Source organism: Hippoglossus hippoglossus, chromosome 11, assembly GCF_009819705.1.
Source record: "Hippoglossus hippoglossus isolate fHipHip1 chromosome 11, fHipHip1.pri, whole genome shotgun sequence".
NCBI lineage: Eukaryota > Metazoa > Chordata > Actinopteri > Pleuronectiformes > Pleuronectidae > Hippoglossus > Hippoglossus hippoglossus.
Genome location: NC_047161.1, coordinates 8593423 through 8609875, shown reverse-complemented (window position 1 = coordinate 8609875; position 16453 = coordinate 8593423). Strand labels below are relative to the sequence as shown.

Genomic DNA, 16453 nt, shown 5'->3' with positions numbered 1-16453 from the left:
GGGAAAAAAGAGAAGTGCAAATGCTCCTTAATGCTCTTTTTAAAGACACATAACCATGGTCAAAAATATATATAAATAATTATTGGACACAACTGCATTTCTCCACAGATAAAACAAATGTGTTCATACTGACATTAATAATGAAACACCATCAGCAGTGTGTTAGTATAGTAGCAAATAAAACTGAATAAAGTTGAGTTGATCATCATAATAAATAAACTAAAATATATTGTAATTTGGACCAATGTATCATCCACGTTGTAATAACATGTAATAACCAAACTCTGCCGGCTGGGGGCAACGTTGTCACCGTCGTGTATACGCAAGCATGGCGACTTACTGGTGCATTCACTGACTCCTCCTATAATCGTAAAAGCTAATATCAGTTATGCTAATAGGTGATTTGTGCTATGTTGTTATCCACTCAAATCAGAGCTCGGCACACCACCTCTTAAAATATAACCTCCATCCACTGTTGGGTTGGTTGAGTTTGAAAAACCGATTGAATTGTGTGTTTCGTTTATACGCAGGAAACTGTGTATTCTATAACGAAGCAGAGTTGTAACGACTGTGGTTAAACGCAGCATTAGCATTGGCTAGCCTCTGAACACAGCAGCTGTCACATTTGTGTGGGCACCAGGTGGACGCGCAGCTCACGACACGCACTCCCATCTGAAGAGGTGAGACTTGCTGTGGTTTCGTACGTATTGAAATGAGATATAAAAGCTACCACGCGTCGTTATCGTCAGCCACAGCCCGAAGGTCGTATTCATCAGGTTAGCTAGCCGGTTAGCCGACGAGCTAGCCACAGGGAGCTGGGGCTAGCATGTGAGCTAACCCTGTTTGAGCTCGTTGACGCTGGTGGCTGAGCTCCGGCTAACAGCTGGATTAGTTCAGGACAAATCCAACTGGCGTCGTCAGGTGGATGGTAAAGATCCAGATGTGGTGTATCATAACAGTTCAGTACACGAGAAACCGGAGAGGAGACGACGTCTGAGAGCAGAATCAGTCAATGCTAACGTGCTAATTCTGCTGTATTTGCTCCCTGACCCTTCATCTGAAGACTCACATCTCTGTAATTATTAATAACATTGAATGCTTCGGGCACCAGCACTGATAGAACAAGTGTTTGAACCAGCTGTGTGACATATGGGTCTGATACAAGCTAACCAATGCTAACAGCTGGCTATTTATAGAAGCTACTGGTGAGGAGGGCTGGATCCCCAACAGGGCAAGATGGGAAACTGCCCCAAAGTGTGTGGACCTGCAGGGGCCCAGGTTGCCTCAGGTTTAATCAGAGTGTGGCATCTTCATTAATTAAACAGATGTCCGAGTATATGCTCAATTCAACTCAAACTTAAATAAGGGCATTAGTGTGGATGCTGCATTTGTATTTAATACTCAAGTTCAAGGGGCCCAAAGCTCCAGTTGCAGTAATAAGTTTAGTTTTTTGTAGTTTCCCATTGTAATTGAAGTTTTAACCTTTAACCCAAACCTTCATTTTCATCCATTTAACCCTTCATCATGAATGGATCTTATTTTAAATGCCATCTGTGCTCTAGATGGGAGAAACTAGTATTTCTGTAAAAATGTTGTCAGTAAAACAAAGTGTGTCTCCGCTATCACCCACATTTAGGATAGTATACTGTTAATATACATTTGGAACTGGAAAAGTTCTTTAAAACAATATAATAACAATTTCTCCTTGACTTATATTGAGGTAGATGTGGTCAGAAGTCCCAGTTTCCACGAGACGTTCAAACTTCATTAGCCCAAATCTCCCTTAATTAGGATTCCCAGATACATGGTGTTTCAGTGCCACAGGTTTCCCAAATGACCAAATCATCACGCAGAATTTCATCAACATCCGAAGTCCAGATAACTCTGTAAAGCTGCTTCGTGGAGTAGGTCCACGTTCAGCCACTGCACTAAACATTTCTAATGTTGTTTTTGTTCCCTCATCCTCAACGCCTGTCACGAATTGCACAATCCCCACCCTCATGCATGTCGAGGGTTTATGAGCCTGCTTGTGTTTCACCTGCAACACATGCATTTAAGTTGAGGTAGGACTGGAGTTTTATCTTGTTTGCTCTGACTGTGACCCTGGCTGACTGGGAGTTCTTGGCTGTTTGTTTGCATTTCAGAGTCTTTGTTTCCATTTAACTACAAAAACTAACTACAGGAAACTAGCTTCAAATTTCCTGCCTCTTAAACCATAATTTGTAATTGTTGGTCTCTTTCACCATACTTTACCTTTGTTATCACAGTAATCTGGCGTAATACAACTGTTTTCTGTGATAACAAAAATAACGGTCAATAGGCTCTTTATTAACAGACTTATTCATGGTGTTGATGTGTATAAAAAGATAAGAGTGTTTATCAGTAAACATGAAGCCCTGTGTCCTCCTCCTCTAGGCTTTGCGGCCATGGCACGTGGGCATCAGAAGATTCAGTCTCAGCAGAAAAATGCCAAGAAACAGGCAGAGATGAAGAAGGCCAAGGGTCATGATCAGAAGACGGCGGCTAAAGCGGCACTCGTGTTCACCTGCGCTGTGTGCAGGGTGGGTATGATTCCAGTAGTTGGATTAACTGATGAATTCTGCTGCCATTTGTTCTTTTTTAGAATTGTTTAATAGAAAAGCCTCTAGTCACTCAGAAGTAATTTTTTTAACCTCATGCAAGACTTGTGCTTAGTTATAACAGTTTTGTCGGTTGGATCATTCTCCTCTGCAGTCCCAGATGCCCGACCCAAAGACCTTCAAGCAGCACTTCGAGAGCAAGCACCCAAAATCTCCTCTACCCCCTGAGTTAGAGGGAGTGGAGGCATAATTGCTCACCCTGGATACCGAACTGAGTTTTTCACGGCCCTGCACCAACTCTGCACTTGTCTCAGTCTGACAGCAATGGATGATCACGATGTAAACAACATGAAGCAGTTCTCTTCATTTCTGCTTTAACAGGCTGGATTGCCTTTGACGCAACCCCCCCACCCCCTTCAAGTCCTGATTTTTGCTTGTGTTTGAACACATCAGGGCCTAAACACAAATGTTGGTTTTCATTTCAGGGTCACTGACAAACTTTCTAATCCAAGTGGTGAATGAAAACGTCGCTTCAGTCTCATAGTTTCTCAGAACAAACTCCTCACTGCCCACGATGCGCTGTGCACATAAGAATATTTCTCGCTGCTAGCTCTTGTACCTCTTTAACTGAAGCTTTAATAGATCGAGTGTGTGATTAAACCTTTATAGCCAGCATGCCACATGAGGTAAACAGCGTGCTTACAAAGCACATGTCTGAAATGGATGAGAAGTAATATAATTCTAATTTTTTGTTTGTCGCAAATGTGACCTAATCTTTTTTTATTGCTAATCGAGTGTTGAATAAAATGGAGGCAGTGAGATTTTCTTTTCTGATACCAGTCCGCCCACTCTGCTGTTTGCCTGTTGTACTGCAATCTTTCGTCTACGTAATCACAACTTTATGTCGGGTCATAAAAATGTGAAATTTTCATTTCCAAGCTGCTTCATGAATTACGAGTTAATAAAGTTTCACTGGAGCTTGTCAACATTTGTACACTTGGAAAATTAATTCATGCTCCAATGATGTATTATAGCATTTTATTAAATTTTACTTTGTTGTATACCTGCTCCTTTCTTGAAAGTGTTTCTTTTAATGGTTTTATGTGATGTTTTGTTGGATGTGCATATGGTGAGGAGACAATTTTCCCATGTCAAAGTATCTGTGTGAATAATCATATTTTTATGCACAGTATTGCATTTTGCCCCTCAGGAGCCTGATTAACTGGCTGAAAGGGAGAAATTAGGACACCAGGAAGCTGTGTTAACAATCCGTGACAGTCTTGTGTGAATAAATGATTCTTTGCTAGCAGCTGATGTGACACCACACTGATCACACCAAACCAAGAAGGCCATAAGTTTCCACACTTTCTTTGCTTGGACATTCACACATCTGTTTGTCAGTTGATCATTTGAGAAAATATTCAAAACATCAAAAAACAAAACATCCTATTGACACAGTGACGGAGTTCTGAATTGTAAATGTAATTTGCCTTCCATGTTTTGTACAATTCTAGTTACTGCTGCCACCCTAGTCTGTTTCAGCTGCTGCTGTCTGGAAACAGCCTCAAGGCCTGAACCTACAGGCTGCATATCAGTTTTTTTCCACCAGACAGGCTTAAGAATTCAATAGACAACAAGGGCCTGTCATATGTCTGTCTATGATCATGCATGCACACGCTCACGTGTAGCTGTAAAGACGACATGATGGACTCAACATAAGCATTTACACACACTGTAATTATTTATTGCTGCAATGTTGAGCAGCCTAACCCTGGGATTTTACTCTTTTCACCAGTATGATAAAATGTGACTAAAGAAATAAATATCTATGGTAAACTGAACAGGGAAAATGTGTCCCACAGAAAATAGGACTTGAAGTAAACGACAACAAAATAAACGAACCTGAACTAAAGCAAGGTCACATATTACTGTTCATCTTCTTAATGCAATTACAAATAATTTTAGGAGGAATAGGATCAGTTTGTGCGGCTCAGCTGAATGAGTCACAACTCACATTGTTCTTCTGCATCCTCGCACATGATCCACCTCCTTCCTCCCCCCTTCCTTCCCATCTGTAACCTTGTGAATGAGAATGACACAAGACATATTCATTCATACGAACATACACAAACACACACACACATCTGCTAGGTCCTCTTCGTGTTACAGAATCTCTGTTTGAACCCAGGCCTTACATCACCATCATAGGTCAAGCTCACTAGTTTTTGAGAGGCCGCCCACTCGATGACCCCAGAAACTTACCTGCACTCTTCACTCACAAAGAAGTTCATATTGAACCTTTTTTTCCTTTTATATAACAAGTCAAGGGGTGTGACTCATGTGTAATTCCATCTATTCTATATAAACTCGTAGAACTAGATATACATAAATTTACGGGAACTTAAGGTGACGCATGCCTGCCAAGCCAGTCGGTTGGCTAATGGTCTTTAGCATAAGCAGAAACGTACAGATTAACTGTAAAGCCCAGTGAAGCAGACAAGAGACAGATTTAAGGTTAGGGTCAAAATGTGATGTCACGTCTCAATGGGATCAGGAGTATCATGTGGGCTATAACCTGTCACCCACTGTAGGGCTTAGTGATGAGTCAAAACCTCCTGTAACAGCACTTTCACTGGATTACTCTTCAATCTTTTGGAACTTTTCATGATAAATTTTGCATTAAATCATTGCACATTTAATAATGCAGTGTTTGTGGGAGAAAAATGGGTCATGATATATTGTTCTCTTCAGTGCACTAGTGTTTACGCCCACAGTCTGCAGAATTCAAATACATCTGCATTAAGACCTAAGTTAAACATAACTATTATTTTTATTATTTTTTATTGACATATTCATTTTTATCGTTCATTTAAATATTATCTTTCTATACACAATAGCCATGCAACTTCCCCTAGATAGATAGATAGATAAATAGATTTTAAGTAGGAGGTGATTGAAAGACACAAGTAACCGTGGCAGAGTATTGAAGCCAAATATAAATACAGATTTAAAGATAAACTAGGGCTACGTTGTAGCACTAACGGGCCCGAGCACAGGCATTTTGAAGCCTGTTGCGGTTAGTGGAGAGAGCGATCAATGACCAAGCGCACGTCTCCGCGTTGCATGTGTTTTGCGCACTGCGGCAAGGACAAACGCTTCACTTCCTGCGTCCGTCGAGCGATGCCTGCTAATTGCTCATTACGGTCCACGCTATCAATTGCACATCACACTGTGAAAATTGTATGTAAATCAAATGATAGTTGTGAAACAAAGCTTACTTCCTGTTGCCAGTAGGTGGCGCCATCACTATTATTACCTACAGACTAATAGATCTGTTCAAGTAGGGGCTCTGATGTAGCGTGAGCAATTTTGTGTCAATTGGACAATGTTACAACAACTTAATTTTCACACTGATCAGTAGGTGGCGCTATGACCCTGAACTAATATTAATATATGGATGTGTTCAGGTCAGGATTGTGATCATAGGGCAGTAGTTCGGAGCCAGTTGGATAATGCAGAGTGGATTTACAAAGTACTTCCTGTTTTATGGCTAATCAGTAGGTGGCGCTATGACACTGAGGAATTATTGACACATAGAGCTGTTCAGGCTTGGACTCTGATCATTTGACAGAAGTTTGGCGGTGATAGGACAATGCACAGTGGAGTTATGACAACATCGTCTCCTTTGGCGAAGGATGATCCTTCGCCGCACCTCAATGTTTACACATATGTCCGAGATACAGAACCTCATGTTTTGATGGCGTGTAATCAAACTTTGACGCCACGCCACGGTCACACCGTGTGACGAAAAATCAATCTTTGAGGTAGTTTTCATCTCCATCTTGTTCTGATGACACGCATCTCCATATGAAGTTGATCTGATGAAAGCCCTGGGACAAGTACATCAAAGTAAAAATGTGGAAAATGGCCAATATGAGCACTAAAGTCAAAATGGCGGGCTTCCTGTTGCTTTTTTCCAATTGCACCTTTTTTCCAATTGCACCTTTGTTTGTCTGGTCATGATACACCTGGGCTACGATTTTTGTGAAGATCGGTGAAAGCTAACTGAGGGGCTTTTCCTTAGATGGCGCTGTTTTTTTCCACGCCCATTTCAAATTACTCCAGAATACAATTACTTTTTGGGGTTTTGAATTCCCTGCAAACTTTGGTAACAATTTGAGCATGTCTAGGCCCCGAAAAAGCCCCAAAAGGGAAATACAAATCCTTCGAAATACAATAGGGCCTCCCACCATTCAGTGCTCGGGCCCTAATAACTGAAGCTATACAAAGTTGTGCATTAGACTAACATAGCCTGCAGCAGATGTAAGTGTGCAAGAGTAGAACTTAAAATACAAGACTAGAGATATAAAAAAAATGTAAAAATAAAATAAATCCAATGATGTTTCTTCCTTTGATGACAAGGATCCTAAAATTTAACGATTTTACCACATTCAAGGGGTAAAATCTCAACTTCCTCTCACCACACCCATCTCCCGTGAGTCTTTGCGGGTAGACGTGGGCGTAACTTTTTTCAGAAATTACTTCATCCAAATAAAAATAGGAGTACAAATTTGGGTTTTGTTAAATATATTTCGGAAATCTTAAAAAACTTTCATTTAACGTGGATCGATTTTACTTGGCCTTGATATATTTTTCTTGCCGTAAACTCGGTCGCCCTGGCAACAAGGCTTTGACGTCATCGGCCCCGGTGCGACCGTGCTGCTGCGTCTTTGATTGGAGGGAAACCCCGTGGATGAAGCGGGAGCGAGCATCAGCTGTGCGGCAGGGAACCAGGAGCGTCACCGTGTGAAGGAGCGACCCAACGCAGGTTAGTTCCCCGTAATTATACCGCTCACGGTCGGTTGTAGGTTCGACGGAGAACCGCTAAAATCATCTTTGTGCTCCTGGGGTCGCCTTTTTTGTTTAAAAACCGAGGTTAATGCCCGCGAGTGGGAGCCAGCAACGCTCCGCTGATCGGTCATTGTTCGGCGGCGGCTGGATGGGAAGCGCCGCTGCACTTTAACCCATCTATTGTTATTCGTTCGCCGTGTTTAGGAGACGCATCTTCGGTTAAATCAGTGAACGAAGCGGCCTCTTTAACCACCGAACGTGTAGAACCCGTGTAAACCGCAGCCACGGCTTGTTTTCCGGGAAGAGGAAAAAAAAAAAAGGGCGTTCACTGTGGAGGGAGCTACGCGAGGCTGCTTCGGTTACAGTAGGAACCGATCCGGGGACACTGTTACCGGGTCGTGTCGGCCCGTCTGCGGCGTTTTCAGACATTTCCCCGCATGGAGCCGTACGAATAATTAAAGCGAAATACCACAGGCCGACTGTCCACCGTGGGAGCTCGGCCGGTGGGGCAGGTGTGTGTGTGTGTGTGTGTGTGTGAGAGGCGTAAAACTGGGTGGCCGACATTCCTCAGAAGGGCGCAGGTGTCTGCATCGCTGGCAAATCTGAGTCACTGTGAGATTTCTCTGGGTTGGTCCGGAGGCAGCGAGCGAGGAACTGCTACTCTTTTGTTTGTTAGTGTTGTTGCATCGCTGCAGCAGCAACAGTCCTGCAGGCATCCTGAGATCTAGATGATAGAACAGACAGGAGCCTACCTCTGGATGAAAGGCAGTGAGAGGAGGAGGGGGGGATCAGCAGGGGCTGGAGCAGAACAAGAGGAAAAAGGCCATATTTGTAGTTTACATAAAAGGCATCATGATGACTGGTTAAAGCAACACCAAACAATACAAGCAAAAAATATTACAAGTTACATAGAGAATTATTAAATTTAACGATTTCTGGATTAAAAACAGTGAGGTGGGGTCCGCAGGGTTATTTGTGTAGCACATTTCAACAATTCGTCGTGCTTTACATAAAATATAAAAAGGCGTCATGATGGATTGCAAAAGCAACATCAGACAACACAAAAGAGAAATTAAAGGAAATAAATACAATCCCTGGTAAAAAGCAGCTAATTGGGAGTCAGCAGGGGTTTGATTGGAACACGGAAAGGCAAGTTTATTTGTGTGGCACAATTCAAAGTGCTTTACATCAAATATAAAAAGGCATCGTGACAAATTGTTAAAGCGAAATTAGACAATACAAAAAATGAAGCATTTAAATATACATTTAACGTTTTATAGAATACAACAATATCAAATAAGAGTGAAAGTAACAATTCAGTGTAAGAATTGAGTAACTAGTTGATTTTAATAAAAGGCTGTGGCAAACAGGAAGGTCTGCAGCATTGATTTAAAAGAACTAAAAGGTGCAGCAGGCCTGCAGGTCTCTGGGAACTTGTTCCACGTGGGGAGCATAAAAACTGGACGCTGCTTTGCCGTGTTTAGTTTTGACTCTGGAGACAGAAAGCAAAATGGTCCCAGGCGACCTGAGGGGTCTGAATGGTTTATAATGTAGCAGTACATCAGAAATGTATAACTAGACCAAGTTGACCACATGATCTGTTTTGCCTCATCTGTATTTCACTTGAGGTGTACGTCCACTCATTTGATTTTTATGAAGAGGTGTAATAAGGTCATTCATTGACAGAAAAGTAATCAAACGAGCAACTGATCATTCATGCAAAAAACATCCTTTGGTTTCAGCTTTGAAAATTTGCTGATTTTTGTCACATGATAATTAAATCTAATGTATCTGCAAGTGCTTTATTTTTGAGATTCAGAAGTTCAATATGAGGATTTCCTGCTTTTCCGTGTCAAACGCTATCTGAGTACGTTGGGGATATTGGACATTCGGTCAAACAAAAACCTGTAGTATTTTGAAGATAAATAAATCTTGTCTGTATTCCTTCTGCGTTCAAGTAAAATTATCAAATCCCTTCCCCTTCATGTTTCTCCTTTCATTCTCTCCCTGTTCCTGGCCTCCCCCAACACTGTCTCTCTTCTGTCTTCTTAATCCACCTCCTGTCCCCTTTGTTTTGTCCTTCCCATCTCCCTCTCCTCTGTCCTTCCTTCCTCACCCCAGACAGGAACCATGGAAGACAAGGAACAGCTGGTACGGAAAGCAAGGTTGGCTGAGCAGACCGAGCGATATGAAGACATGGCGGCAGCCATGAAGGGGGTTGCCGAGATGAATGAGGAGCTGGAGAGTGAGGATCGCAACCTGCTCTCTGTTGCCTACAAGAACGTGGTGGGGGCTAAGAGGTCCTCCTGGAGGGTGATATCCAGCATTGAGCAGAAAACTGAAGAAGGGAAAAACCCTGAGGTCACAAAGTACAAGGGGGTTATTGAGGAGGAGCTGAATACTACCTGCAAGGAAGTCCTGGTAAGAAACAGACAGTGGAGTGGGGTGGTTGAAGGGAAGGGAAGAGAGTAACTGCCTCAATCAAGGTTGAGGGGTGGGAAGACAATTGAAGGCACAACAAAGTAAAAGTTCAGATGGTGTAGAGAAGATGCCTGTTAATGAGAATTGGAAGAATCTGACCTGAAATTATTTTCTTAACTAGATTTTAAAATGTCAAATGTTTTAATTAGGAAATCCACATAGAAAACTACATTCCCATGGCCAGTTGCATGGAGCAGCTTCACAATAGAACAAAGAAGTGATTACAGTTTGAAATGACTTCCAAGTAATGGCATTTTTGGTCTGCAATAGCAAACTTCTGCTCTGTACATTTGTGTTCTAGTTAAAAGAAAAGAATACAAGCAAAAGGGGGGAAATTCGAAGTAGATATTTTTTACATCACCGTGTTGCCTGCTAGTTTTCCATTCATCTGTCTACATAAGACCGAGATCTTATTTTGATACAGCGAGTAACAGCAGCAATCCTAAGCAGGCTAGTTCGCTCATTAGCTGCTCAGTTTCTTTACTCTCTCTGGTTCCCTGTGGTGTAATACTGGCTTTTTCCACCTTTTTTGATGATAAAAAAGGGTTCAATGTGAAAAAAGAAAAGTCTATGTTTTACCCACAAAAAGGGGATGGCCACAGTTTATTTCAGTTGGATTTAAAGAGTGTTGGACGTGTTGTGACAAGTCGACCTTGCTGCCAGTTTGAGCCAGTGTTACTATTATTGCCTCAACCAAGGCAGTTATGTTTTCACCCATGTCTTTGTCAGCGGGTTCATGCAAAACTCTCTGAATGTGATTTTCACCAAACATGGTTCAGGGTTTAGAAGAAATTTACGAGTTTGTACCATTTAGTGCAGATCCAGATAGTGATCTAAGTCTAGTGGAAGCAAGTGTTTGGCCTTGGCTTAGGTGTGGACTCAAGTTCCAGCTTCAAGCTTGTTCATGTGACAGAGGCGGAGTCGTTAATTATGAGCGGCATCGTGAGAACCATAAACAAATTTGAGTCGAAAAGCTTTGATCTTCTGGTCGAGCTGGTAACGATATACAAAGGTGATGTTCAACAATGTGACACTTAAATGATGATCAAGTAACTAGAAATGAAACAGAAGATTTGAATTTTAAAGTGTAAGTCTAAAGATCCAATGTAATTAAGCAGAGGAATTTTATTAAGGTTATTAGTATTAGTTTTTTGTATGATGATGAACTAATTATTAGAAACATTTGGTGTTTTTACTGTGATAAACACATGAAATGAACACATGAAAAGTCTGGAACAGAAAAACAATTCAAAGAGATGTATTATTTCTCATTTTTCTGTGGCCTTTACTCTTCTTGTCCCTGTCAGGTTTCTGTAAATGGATGACTCTGGTTTTCCAGTGATCAGCAGTTTGGTCATTGACAGGTTTAAGCTGCTATCCCAAACTTAATCTTAGCTTCGTAGGACTGAAGAACCGAAGTAAAATCTGAAGTTATCCAGCAAATTCTGCTTCTTCGTACAGGCCCCTGGTGTCGTTTAGTTTCAACCCTAATGCTGCACAATTGTCATTTGCAGGATCTGCTCGACAATCATCTGATCCCAAAAGCTGTGGAGGCTGACAGCAAAGTTTTCTTCCTGAAGATGAAGGGAGACTACTACCGCTACCTGGCTGAGGTGGCATCCGATAAGACGGGTGAGTAAAGTAGACCTGCCTGTGTCCTGAACCGGCTGCAGTCATCGCACACTGCAAGTAGCCTCTCCACCTGACTTTGGTGCAATCACTCAAGGAAGTGTGACAGCAGAACCAAGGGGATCGTTTCCCCTGGGGTCCTGAGCAGTGTGCAAGACACTTCACACACAAAAAATTCAACTGTGCCATCTCCTGCGCTGCTGTGTGATTGGGCCCTTTGTTTCTATGGTAATGATCTGTTACACATCTGTTGAATGCTGATTTAAAGCCTCTTTTTTAAGATGAGGAGAGGCTTGCTTCAGGTGTTGTCTGTGGCCAGAGCATTGACAACCTCCCCGTCCTTGACCTAAAACTGCCGGCTAAAATGCAGTTGAGGCTGCGGCTGGGTTGCCATGGCAACAAGGGGAGCCATGGTGCAGGCTACTAGTTTTTTTTGTTTTGTTTCCTTTTTCAAGTGGCTGTGGCAACCCGAACCACCTGGGTGACGACCTTTTTTCCCCCTGTAATTTCAAGTTATTGTTTTTCAGCACCACTGAAAATATGATTTAGAGCATTATCTCAATAGGAAATACACAATAATCCCTTTGGGTTGTTTGTCACCTTTTGATTCTTCAGTCTTGCGTGTCTTGCCTGGACCGCAAACAACTGGTTTGCACCACAGACTATATAGAAAATGGATGACATGATGGGGCCCCCCCCCAAAGTGAAGCCATTGGTCTTGATCGTCTCCTGGTGGCTGACTGTAGAATAGGTCTTAAACCCTGCCTGTTTAAAAAATGGGAAATAGACCAAACTAAAAAGTCATAGTACACCTCAGATATTTTTCTAACCCACTGATGTTTGTCCAATTGCAAAACATTTTAATTAGTTATTTGATGATATAAAAACACCTCCACTAGACATTTTGAGCAGTTTGAATGTCACATTTAATGGAGTTGAACAGGCAGCAGGATGTAAAATTTCTGCTTTTGCATCCTTAAAATGTGTAAATATTTGCCTGGGTGATTGAAATATATCGTGTTTTCCATTTCAAATGTTTGCTTCATGTCTTCTACTTGTAGCCATTATCGAAAGCTCAAAAGAAGCCTACAATGCGGCCTTGGAAATCAGCTACGAAAAAATGCCACCAACAAATCCCATTCGCCTGGGCCTTGCTCTCAACTTCTCCGTCTTCTACTACGAGATTGCCAAATGTCCAGAATCTGCCTGCAAGCTGGCCAAGGACGTAAGAACTTGTTTTATTTCCCACTGTCTTTTCGTCTGTTTGTTTTTAACCTCCACTTTGTGTCCTCTGAAGAATTCTTTTGAAACTGGTTGAAAATATGTTTTTGGTAGTACTGATGGCTCTTTGTCTGCCCTCACATACTCCTGGGAAGGTCCCATTTCCTGGAGTTGTGACGTATCTTTTTCGACTTGGATCAAAATGAGGAAAAAACGTGGTTACTATAAACATTTGTTGTATTTATGTAGGAGCATTTAAACAAAACTGTGACAGGAATATAAATAATTTTAAATGTTTGTACATTAATCATAAAATGGCCGTATTGGCTAAAAGGTGCTTGTGAGATCTGAACATATAGTTTGCGAGTGACAAAGCTGTAACATTTGACAAGTGAAGCTACGATTTAGAGCTGATTGTAATATTTGTTTAATTGGTTTATAAGTCCTGACTTTTTGACTTGTTGAACCAACCTAATCTTTCATGTTCATTTGTTTTCTCCTCTAGGCCTTTGACCAGGCTGTTAACCAGCTGGACACAGTCAAAAATGAAACCTACAAAGACAGCACCTTGATCATGCAGCTGCTCCGTGACAATCTGACAGTACGTGCCTGTTTTATTTTCCTACTCATCAGCTGTCTTACACTTTCTACTATTCCCTCATTTCTGAACTGATGTGGATTGAATACCACATTACTCGCAAATATAAATAATATTTTTTGAAAACACACCAGGAGATCCCTCGTTCTAGCTGAGAACATACTTTTTTTCCCGTTCCAATTTGTGCTAATCCTAATATCCTTTGCTTTATTGCAGCTGTGGATGTCGGACGCCCAGGGAGAAGGAGAAGGCGAAGGTGAGGGCGAGGGCGAAGCCGAGGGTGAGGGAGAGCAGGGGGAGAAGACGGAGCAGTCCACTGAGAACTGAACTACAGAGAATAAAGAAAACAAACAAAAACACATTTTTTACCTCTCACCAGCCTAAGTTGTGTGTGTGGTTGTGTCTGCACATACATGCACAGATATGTATGGTTACACTCCACTCATGATGCGTAAAGTACAGTATGTGTGTGCATACATTAAAGTGTGTGTTAATTGTATGAGCACCTCCACAGAGAAAAGATTGGAATAGATCTGGTAGTTTTTTTTTTTTGGTTTTGTTTCTTTTGGGACATTACTCAATGTGAGTCAGTGGATGTTTATTTTGTTTGTCTGTGGTTCAGTCCAAATGAAACCCCCCCCCCCCCCCTTTAGATTTAAAATCAGCGCCGCTCTCTTTAACCTTATTTACTGTAGCAAACTGCTGCTGTCGCAGGAAAACACAATCAAAAAAAAAATAAAACCTAACTGTAATTTTGATAATGTGTGTTTTTACTTGAACTGAACATTTTCAATATTTGTGACACTTGGGCGTAGAAAAAGTACCGACTGTAAAAGTGTTCATAGCAGTCTGAATTCACCACCAATGAGTTCTCATTCTCTGGCGGGATTCACCTTGGTAAAGATCCATCACCATATTGCTTGTATTCAGCCGGGCCTGTCTGTGTCCAGTGTAGCAGGTAGTGATTGTTATGGATGGTACATGTTCTGGCTCAGTGGGTTCTATGTGCATTTGGGCGTTGGGACCTTTTTTTCTGAATGAATGGCCACTTTGGGAAAACTGTAGTTGGCATATTTATTGAGAGGATTTACATTCCAACGTTGCGGACATCATGTCACTCTCAGTGAAATGCACAGACTATAATTTTCCTGCATTTCTTTTTTTTTTTCCATACATCATGACAAGGTATAGAAAGCCTAAGACAAAGTGAACAACTTGATAAAATGGCTCAATACTGTAACTTTTGATATTTTATCTTTTCAGCAGTGCATAAGATACTTTGGCCATGTGCTTATATGTGGCTTTCTACTCTTTTCTATTCAGGTGTTTTTGTATTTTCCTTTATTTTGTGTATTTTATTCCCTTGATTTGACTCCTGGAATGTATGTGGTTCTCAGTAGTATGGTGTGAGGGTTAGGTGTGCTTTGAAACTGGCAGGTTTTGCTTAGGATTTAGCTTAAACCAGGTGGTTATACAGTAACATTTTCCTTCCTTGAAATAACATTGTGAAATGACCAACTAAAACAATTCTAAATCTAAATTGATTATAAAATATAACTTGGTAGAAAGCTACGATGTGACCATAAGTCACAAAGTAGTGCCAGTTTCTTCTAATTAAAGATCTTGGTTTTAAAAATAATGATGGGATGCCAGATTCAGAATTTGCAACTTACACTCAAGAGTACTTTATTTGGCTTTCATGTGAGTGGAATTAAAACATTAAAATCAAGTGTGGTGTTTGTGTCTTTTTTGTTTCTTCTTATGTACATGTGGAATCTTGCTTTTACAATATTAATGCATATGAGAAGCTGAGTTAGGCCTCTGTCACTATTTATATTGCAAGCTGAAGAAATCCTCAGTGACCACAGGATGTACACAGGTTAACTCGTCATTTATGCAATCAGAAATGTCATTGTTTTAAAGACACAAATCTGAAACCCCAAAAAACCCAAATATTTAGTTTTTCCCAGTAGTGTACAAACCACATTGTCGCACCTTGACAATACAAAAACCCTAACACATTAGATATCACAAAAGTAAAATTGCAGACAATAAAATAAAGACATGACAATAAAAATGTATATGAAGCTACTTAAGTAATTTAACGAAAAAACAAAAATATGACGTGTGTGTGTGTGTGTATATATATATATATATACACACTAGTCTTCCTGGCAATACTGCTATCATTACAATTGTCTTTGCTGCTCCCTTCATCTCTTATACATCTCCATCTGCATAAATACTTTAAACACTAATACCCCTCTCCATTCATGTTAGACAGTCGTTTCTCACGAATTTTGTATATATTGTTATTTTATTGACGTGCTGACACACGACGTCTATTTCATTTCACGCCCTGGGAGAGGAGTCTCTCACTCGTGACTCACATTTCTAAATTTTTTTCTGCTAATGGGAGTTTTTCCTGACAAGTTGAGTCAAGGGCAGAATCTGTCGCAACTTTCACCGACAACACTACTCTCTGCAGATGTTGATGGATTTTTGTTGTGCTGCATGTACTCCACAAAGATACAACGCAGCAATTTCCCATTTTTAGGATTAATAAATCTGTCAATCTATCCATGACTGGACCTTTGGAAAGCAGTCTGAGAAAGTATCTGTGGTGTCAGGCTTCAGGAGAGAGAAAAAAACATGTGACACATGATCTGTCCGTCTTTACAGATAATTAACTTATGTTCATTTCAAGGTGGACAGGCCCGATTATTTTGATTTGCATCTCCACACAAACACAGAAATGATTTGTTGAACCCTGCATGACTAAAAAACAAGTCTAATTTACAGGTGAAGTGACAACGCAGCAAGTTTTCATTTCATTTTTGCATTATTGTCAAATTCCAAAATCTATTCCTCTTTTCACAACCGTCACGCTGTTGTTAACCACATATTCATGAGCAATTGTGAGTCTGTCACTTTACAAGGCCCAGTCTTCCATCAGCAGGTTTCATTGCAGTGGCATTTGTGAGATATATAGATTTGATCAACAGCCTTTAAAGGCTAAAACAAATCTGGTAACTAACGAGGCTCTGTCTCACTTTGATTGATGCTGATAAGGTTCCTCAAGGCTGGATACCAC

The 16453-nt window shown here is 41.0% G+C and overlaps 2 protein-coding genes across 3 annotated transcripts; both read left to right on the top strand.

The window, feature by feature from the left end:
- The first annotated feature begins 533 nt into the window (after positions 1-533).
- znf706 (zinc finger protein 706) lies at positions 534-3647 on the top strand. 2 transcript variants are annotated; one of them, XR_004615438.1, is made up of 4 exons: positions 534-680; positions 2416-2561; positions 2734-2912; positions 2991-3647. XR_004615438.1 is itself a non-coding variant. In XM_034600412.1 (3 exons), exons 2-3 carry the CDS (start codon positions 2427-2429, stop codon positions 2827-2829), a joined length of 231 nt encoding a protein of 76 aa, XP_034456303.1. In that variant the 5' UTR covers positions 534-680; positions 2416-2426; the 3' UTR covers positions 2830-3647. The 2 variants fall into 2 exon arrangements, 1 of the variants encoding a protein (XP_034456303.1); XM_034600412.1 differs by having other exon boundaries at positions 2734-3647.
- Positions 3648-7248: 3601 nt separating this feature from the next.
- On the top strand, positions 7249-15088 carry LOC117770325 (14-3-3 protein zeta-like). Its single transcript, XM_034599638.1, has 6 exons — positions 7249-7407; positions 9552-9851; positions 11426-11543; positions 12602-12765; positions 13267-13362; positions 13576-15088. The coding sequence occupies exons 2-6, from the start codon at positions 9561-9563 to the stop codon at positions 13684-13686; spliced, it is 780 nt and encodes a 259-aa protein (XP_034455529.1). The 5' UTR covers positions 7249-7407; positions 9552-9560; the 3' UTR covers positions 13687-15088.
- Positions 15089-16453: the final 1365 nt, after the last annotated feature.

Excerpts from the sequence above, each read along its gene's own strand:
- znf706 (XM_034600412.1), top strand. The coding sequence starts at position 2,427 with ATGGCACGTGGGCATCAGAAGATTCAGTCTCAGCAGAAAAATGCCAAG. Across the intron at positions 2,562-2,733 it reads TCACCTGCGCTGTGTGCAGG|TCCCAGATGCCCGACCCAAA; the intron begins GTGGGTATGATT and ends TCTCCTCTGCAG.
- LOC117770325 (XM_034599638.1), top strand. The coding sequence starts at position 9,561 with ATGGAAGACAAGGAACAGCTGGTACGGAAAGCAAGGTTGGCTGAGCAG. Across the intron at positions 12,766-13,266 it reads CCTGCAAGCTGGCCAAGGAC|GCCTTTGACCAGGCTGTTAA; the intron begins GTAAGAACTTGT and ends TTTCTCCTCTAG. Across the intron at positions 13,363-13,575 it reads TGCTCCGTGACAATCTGACA|CTGTGGATGTCGGACGCCCA; the intron begins GTACGTGCCTGT and ends GCTTTATTGCAG.